The 7,144-nt window shown below is 40.2% G+C and overlaps 1 protein-coding gene across 1 annotated transcript; it reads left to right on the forward strand.

Moving 5' to 3' along the window:
* Positions 1-1,727: 1,727 nt before the first annotated feature.
* Positions 1,728-4,570, forward strand: ncoa7a (nuclear receptor coactivator 7a). The gene is made up of 6 exons (XM_010789195.1): positions 1,728-1,868; positions 2,779-2,925; positions 3,032-3,184; positions 3,295-3,390; positions 3,640-3,713; positions 3,864-4,570. Exons 1-6 carry the CDS (start codon positions 1,731-1,733, stop codon positions 4,000-4,002), a joined length of 747 nt encoding a protein of 248 aa, XP_010787497.1. The 5' UTR covers positions 1,728-1,730; the 3' UTR covers positions 4,003-4,570.
* The last annotated feature ends 2,574 nt before the right edge of the window (positions 4,571-7,144 follow it).

Here is a 7,144-nt window from a genome sequence, read left to right on the forward strand (position 1 = left end):
GGTCAGGTTGATGTGTCACCAACTTTGGCTTTCAGGCCCCATTGTGAAATCCTCATGTGAGAAAGTGCAGGCCACGTTAAGCTGTCATAGCAGAAAGGGAGGTTTTACAGTCTAATCTTAGAGATTGACCCTCTGGTATAAAATGCTACGGGTCGCAGAGAATCAGTGTGGACATGCTGCTTGATCACTGAGCCTCCAACCATTTCTCCTTTCTCCCAACAGTTTACCATCATCTTCATTAGCCATGGGTGTTGCCTACAGCGTCGTAGAGTAAGTGAATCGAATCATCAAGATAGCGGTGAACATTGTTATGCCAGCTCCTGAATATAGTTGCGTAATCTGGAGTTCAATCAAACGGTACTTTGGTTCACTTGTTTCAACGGTTTCAACACATTCAAGCAAGAACGTGTAAGCTTAGAACTGCAAAGACCTTTTAATCACAAGAAAGTTTGTAATCCAATCTTCTAATTGTAGTGATCAGTGTTCTTGGTGTTTTGGCAATTGCTACAAATGTGCAGAGAAAGCAGGAGTTAAATAAGTCATTCCAAGGTAGGAAGAGGTTTACTCTAAAATGAGTACTGTGACTGCTATTAGCAATGGGATGGATTTCAGCCTCATTTTGCTCTGAAGTTGCTCTCTTGTGGGGAAGGCAACATAATTCAACCTCTATTTTCCAAAACAGGGGCTCCTCCTTCCTATTCCTGTAATCAGCTTTCGTCAGCCCAGCATGATTAATGCCTGAAAACATTCAAAGCATGCTTCACTTTCCTGCTATTCATGTCCAGGCATGACTCACAAGATAATAGAGGTTTAAGAGTGCCATTCTTTAACTTTTAATTCGATTTATTTCTCATGAGAAATAGAGAGGTTGGGCCAACTGTCATTATTGCTCAAAAGTGAAAGCAGCAACATACTGTATGATTGATCTGACCATACTGATCCGAATATGTTATGTATTTACTGGATAGCAGATAAGATAATGTATACAGTTATCTGTTTATTTATTTTCTGATACAGTAGGTAATTGTAACCTCCAATATTTCATGATAAAAGCCCTTTGCTTTTCAAGTTGAACACTAATGCTTTTAACGAAAGCAGGCTGCATACTACACTCTAATCATTTGAGGTACAATATAAAAATGTAATTTCTTCTTTTACTTCTACAGGGTGGACCATTCCAACACTTTCTTTGTGCAGTTGTCCCCACAAATCTACACTAAGGGCAACAAGAGGCATCGCAAACTCCGCTTCCTGTTCAGAGAGAAACACCAGAAAGGCTTTCTTGTAGTGGAGAATGAGAAGGCTGCTGTGATCAACAAGCTCCTCAGTGACCCTGTCGACCCCACTGCTAACAACTGGGAGGTAAGATTTGCAAAAATGCACACATGCTGTTAATATGTCACAAAATCCCTCTGTGGCTCTCTGACGGCACACAATAAACTCCACAAGTTTATAACATTCCCGTGTAGTATCTCTGACTTACAGTAAGTGAGGCCCTAAAGTGCTTGGCTGTTATCCCAGAGGTTGTGGGCAAACCCACTCTCTCTATATATGGACATCCTATCTCTAGTACCCTCCTACAATCCCAGAACCCCGCTTAACTTTCCAGTTCCAAAGAAAGGAAACTGTTAAATGTAAGAGATAACCAATGAGAGGCCCCTCCACCACAGTGTCAAACCAATAGGGTTTCTGACACAAAGGGTGGAAGTAGACCGAAGGAAACATAAGTGATGAACACTGGCAGATTTTTGAGAGCAGACATGTGGATTTGCAGAGCACAGAGCTCGAAAGCAGAAACTATGAAGCTGCTGCCAGATAATATCAAGGTGCTTTATTTTGCCAGTGACTATGTGGAGCCGTATGTTGAGGTATGTAATCTTGTTAGATGTACTGCATTTATGATGTAAAATGTTTCTTTACTTTGGGTGGAAAATACATTTTTGTAGTTCCTGATATTATTGCATAATTGATACTACATGTATTTTGTGAATGGTATTATTATGTTTTATATATCGCGGTTATCGCTAATGTCTGTAAAATTTAAATAGATATTTTTCCATGCATCCTTACACAAGTTGTGATCCAGCTATCCAGTTATGAATGATTTTGTTATGAAGTTTGCTTTTCAAGTCTGTAATGGCGCATTTCCACTGCAGCGTGCAGCACGGTTTAAGCGTGCCGTGCGAAACCCGGCCCGTTTTTTTTTTGCGTTTCCACTAGGGGTAGTTCCGGCTAACGGGTACTGTTTCACAGTTTTTCTGGCCCTCCAAAATCCAGGTTCTTTCCGGGCCAACAACCAGGCTGAGTCCGGCTGAGTATGCTAAACTAGAGAGAAAATCTTTTAAAAATGCGTGTTTTCTGAATGGAGATCGGCTAAGCTAACGCAGTATATGCTCCGACTGTCCACACTCACAACAACGGCCTACACAGACATAAATAAACTGGCGATTGTATTCACCATGACACAGACAGTCTGTGGTTTGTACTTGTTTAACTTTTGTCTAGTTTCTGAACAGATACGAGGAGCTGTGAGCTCTGAGTGGTAACAACTAACGGCTGATGTAGGTTTTCTGTGGTTCGCATTTAAGATGACGTCACGGCTCCGCCTACACTGCGTTACTATAATTACTGTCCCAGCTACTAAACTGTAATGGAAACGCAGCATAAAGTGAGAGGCCCTGCAGTGTAAATGCGCCATAAATGAATCACTCAACCACAAGTTTCTGTATGTGGTGTGAAGAAAGCTTTCGTTTAGTTTCATTTTGTGTCCTCCTCCAGATTATCACAGTAAAGGACCCCAAGCGGCGCCTGAGTCTTCGCAGCTCAGGGTACTCGGAAGAGCCGGATTACCAGGAGGAAGTTGAAGTTGCTCTTCCTGTCCTGAGCGACGACAGCCAGCTGTTTGAAGACCACCATCTGGAGAAAGTAAGTTATATCCGGCCTCATTTAGAAATGATCTAAGTACACAATTTAACAACGATTCCTGCCAATTACATATGAGACCTTTTAATTAATCTAATTTTTCCTACAGCTTACTGCTCACATGCCAGTGAGGACCCAGGTCCATCCCTGGCAGCTGGTCTACAGCACGGCCATCCACGGGAGCAGTCTAAAGACTCTGTACAGGAATATGGCGGGTCTGGAAAGCCCTGTGCTGCTGGTCATCAAAGACACACACAAAAAGGTTTGCACCTTAATCTTTACTCGACAAGGCCTTTCTTCAAATAAATGTATTCAAACTGATTATTAAATATGTGAGTACTCCTTAATGACCCGATGTCTTGGTCCTTGCAGGTGTTTGGGGCTTTTTCTTCCGATCCATTTAAAGTCAGTAAATACTGCTACGGCACGGGAGAAACCTTCCTGTTCAGCTTCAATCCTGACTTCCAGGTAAGAGTGGACTTCCATTTAGTGTGGTTAAAGAATCTTATCTATCAGCAAGCCTGATTATTGGTGTATTATTATTACCAGTAAAGTTTGCAACCATTTAAGGCAATTCTCTGTAATAGGTGCTTAACAAATTCTCAGGAAATATTATCTGTCAGAAATAAACGTTTTTGAGGAGCAAGAATTACATTTTACTTTTGAAACGTTTTAACAAGATTGAATGTAAGTGTAATGTATTTTCATTTTGTTCAGGCATACAAATGGAGCGGTGAGAATTCCTACTTTGTGGGCGGCAACTTGGAATCTCTGCAGATTGGCGGAGGAGGGTAAGTAATGCGGTTATTGACCATAATATATATAATAGTAACTTTAAGTGCTACCTATCGGATATCTGAGACTGCAGCATCTAAGAGCATAAAACATGATCTGCTATAAAAGGTTTTGAAATTAAAGTTGTATTATTTCCTCTCCTGTAGGGGTGGATTTGGCCTGTGGCTGGATTCTGATTTGTACCACGGCTCAAGCTTCTCCTGTCCCACCTTCAACAATGAGTCTCTCTCCACCAAGGAAGACTTTATCGTACAAGACCTCGAAGTCTGGACTGTGAAGAGATGATGGTAGAACATCTTAGAAGATGAGCTTAAAACAAAAGCAGAAGCCTCTGTCCTGTTTGGAGTTAGAACATGCCAAGACTTCAAGGAGCATGTGTGGTTTAAGCCACTGCTGTAAAAAACCTGCTAGAGTAGCTGCTATCATCGGTGTAGCCGGTTAAGATCAGCCCACATACAGTAGAAGCCTGTTCTAGCGCTTCTCTGGCTGTCTGTTTCCGCTGGCTCAACCTGTGCCTGTTAAAGACAAGAGGCAATCCTGCAATCCAGGGTGCTGCTGTCTTAAACTGCAGGCTATTCTGGCTGCTGCTTAGACCAGTCAGCAACTGGCGCTTTAAGCCCTACATGCCATCCTTTTGCTTTGGGAGCATTATAATACAAAGCTCACAGTAACACTGTTGAACAAAAAGTGTCTAACTACTGCAAGCACATTCAGAATTTTAGGGAAAACTATTCCAATTTTCTTTCAGCCATGTGTGTTTGAGACATTTCAAAAAGCGTGTTTAAAGTATTTATCTGCGTGAAAGTTGGTGTAAGAATAAGTGTACACATATTCTATTATTATGACAAACAAACTTGAAGACAGAAAGAGACAAAAAACTAAACTAAAGGGCACATTTTTCACATTCTGTTAAAACGCTTCAACAGATGCACTCTGGAATATGTTTGTAATTTTTTTCTATCTTAAAGGTCTTGTTTTAATGTTGTCGATTTTGAAAACTATACTGCTGCAGTTCGAACCACTCAGGTTAAGAAAAGTTAATGATAGAGTTGCCCAACAAACTTCTTTACTTTCTGTGAGGTGTGTGGTTATAAATATAAATAAAAGAAGAGACCTCAACTGTTAACTGTCACTTCCGTTTTTGGAAAGTCTCACCTGTCTGCCTATTTGCATAAATAGACAATATTAAGTCTTTTACATGTTTTTATGTGAATGTTATTTAAGTAACATCTAAAAAGGAAAGCAAGCTACATTTTTGGGCTGTTTGTTTGTTTGTTTTTAAATTGTTTGTATGTAAACCAGAAGGTGCTGGTACTGCATGTGTCATTTTGTGGAACCACATAACAATTTTGGCTATCCTTGCAACAAACAATGTGTTCATAGCTTTCATATATAGTTTATTATGAATAAATCTTTAAAAAAACATCATCTTTTCCACTGAGTAGCCTACACTGTTTTTTTTAAATGCAAAAACAAAACAAAAACAGGATTAGACTATACTGTTTGAATTGTCATAGTTTTGTGACTCTCATCCTTTATATATACAGTCTATGCTCTCATCACAAACTGATGTTGCGATAAAGAGAACAACCACAGAGGCCTTTTCCTGATAAATAATCACACAAAAACGTACAAAGGGGATGTAGTAGAAGACTGTAGATGTAGAAATAAATGGAACAATTGTAAACTTGCAAACAACATGTTTGCTGTAAATGTTCAGGCAGCTCAAAGCCTACTCACCCATCAAAGCTGCAATGCCACAAGCTTACAGGACAGGACACCATGCATGGAAATGATCCCGTTCAATGACCTGCACACTCCTTAGTAGATTGCGCGTTTACTATTTGGTTTAACCAAGGCGTTAAAACATTCAAAGACCTTTATATGCACAACACATTTGCCTCTTTCCAACAGCTATCTGATAAATTTGCACTACCTAGGCAACATTTCTTCAGGTATCTACAGATTCGCAGTTTTGTTAATAATAGATTTCCTCAGTTTCCTAATCACCCAACTGATTCGCCGCTAGACACACTCCTTACTAAGCTCAGGCTCTCTAAAATATATAAGGAGGTGGACCCAACTTGTGACAGATGTAGCCAAGCACCGGCGAGTCACGCACCTTATATATTTTAGAGAGCCTGAGCTTAGTAAGGAGTGTGTCTAGCGGCNAGAAACCGGCTCGAGATACACTTTTTGTTATATTCCATGGAATGCTCTTAACATCCCGATAGCAATGAATATCTTAAGTCAGTCAGCACTTTTCCTCAGGAGGCACACACTCCCTTTAAGGAATACTTCACCCTCTGTTGAAAATCTAAAAAAACTGAGCAACTCAACAGTCAACTTTATATATATATATATATATATATATTTTAAACTTTTCATTTTAGTTTTTTATAAACAAACAGCCAGACAGACAGCACAATAGCAGTTGGCAAACAAATTAGGATGACAACAATGTGATTCTAGTCTGGCAGGATAAAAAACAAAAACAAAACAAAAAATAAATGAAACAAAACAAAAGAAAATGGACTGCGACAGACAAAAAACAATAAAAATCTAAAGGCTCTGAGTCTAAGTCCATTATTAATAACTTAATGCAAAAGTAGAGATCAAAGAATGTGCATAAATGGAACAAAAAGACCAAATATATCAAAAATAAAAAATAAATAAAAAACATAGCACTTGTTGGTCAGTCGCCCACTAATCACAGTTTAACACCACAGGTCCACCACCCTGTTGTACAAAGACATCCGGCATGTCCAGCTCCCGTATATACTTGTAGAAGGGGTTCCACATCTTGTGGAATTTCCCCAGGGAGCCCCTCAGTATGCACCTTATTTTCTCGAGTTTGGCTGAATTTAGGACTTCTTTTAACCGCAAGGTGTGTGAAGGGGATGTTGGAGACTTCCACATGAGCAATATCAGGCGTCTGGCTAGTAAGGTAACAAAGGCTATGAAGGCTGTCTCCAGAGAAGAGAGTGGCCATGTGGGTGGGGTTACACCAAATAGTGCGGTCATGGCATTAGGAGCGATCGGTTTTCCAGTGATTTCTGACAGTGATCTAAAGATGTCAGTCCAATAAGAGTGTAAGACCGGACAAGACCAGAACATGTGTGTGTAACTCGCCGGTGCTTGGCTACATCTGTCACAAGTTTGGTCCACCTCCTTATATATTTTAGAGAGCCTGAGCTTAGTAAAGTGTGTATGATGCACTTTGCACTGAATCAGTCCATGTCTAGCACAAATAGAAGATTTATGTACATTAGCGAGCGCATTTTCCCAAAGTTCTTCAGAAATCTCCTCCCCAAGATCTGTTTCCCAAAGAGATTTAATGGAGTTCAGGGTAACCAAACGAAGAGAATAAATCTGAGCGTAAATACACGTCATCATTCCCTTCAGAGTAGGTAACGGCCTAAGGAGT

This window comes from Notothenia coriiceps, unplaced genomic scaffold, assembly GCF_000735185.1.
Source record: "Notothenia coriiceps isolate Sejong01 unplaced genomic scaffold, NC01 NC01_scaffold00032668, whole genome shotgun sequence".
NCBI classification, from domain to species: domain Eukaryota; kingdom Metazoa; phylum Chordata; class Actinopteri; order Perciformes; family Nototheniidae; genus Notothenia; species Notothenia coriiceps.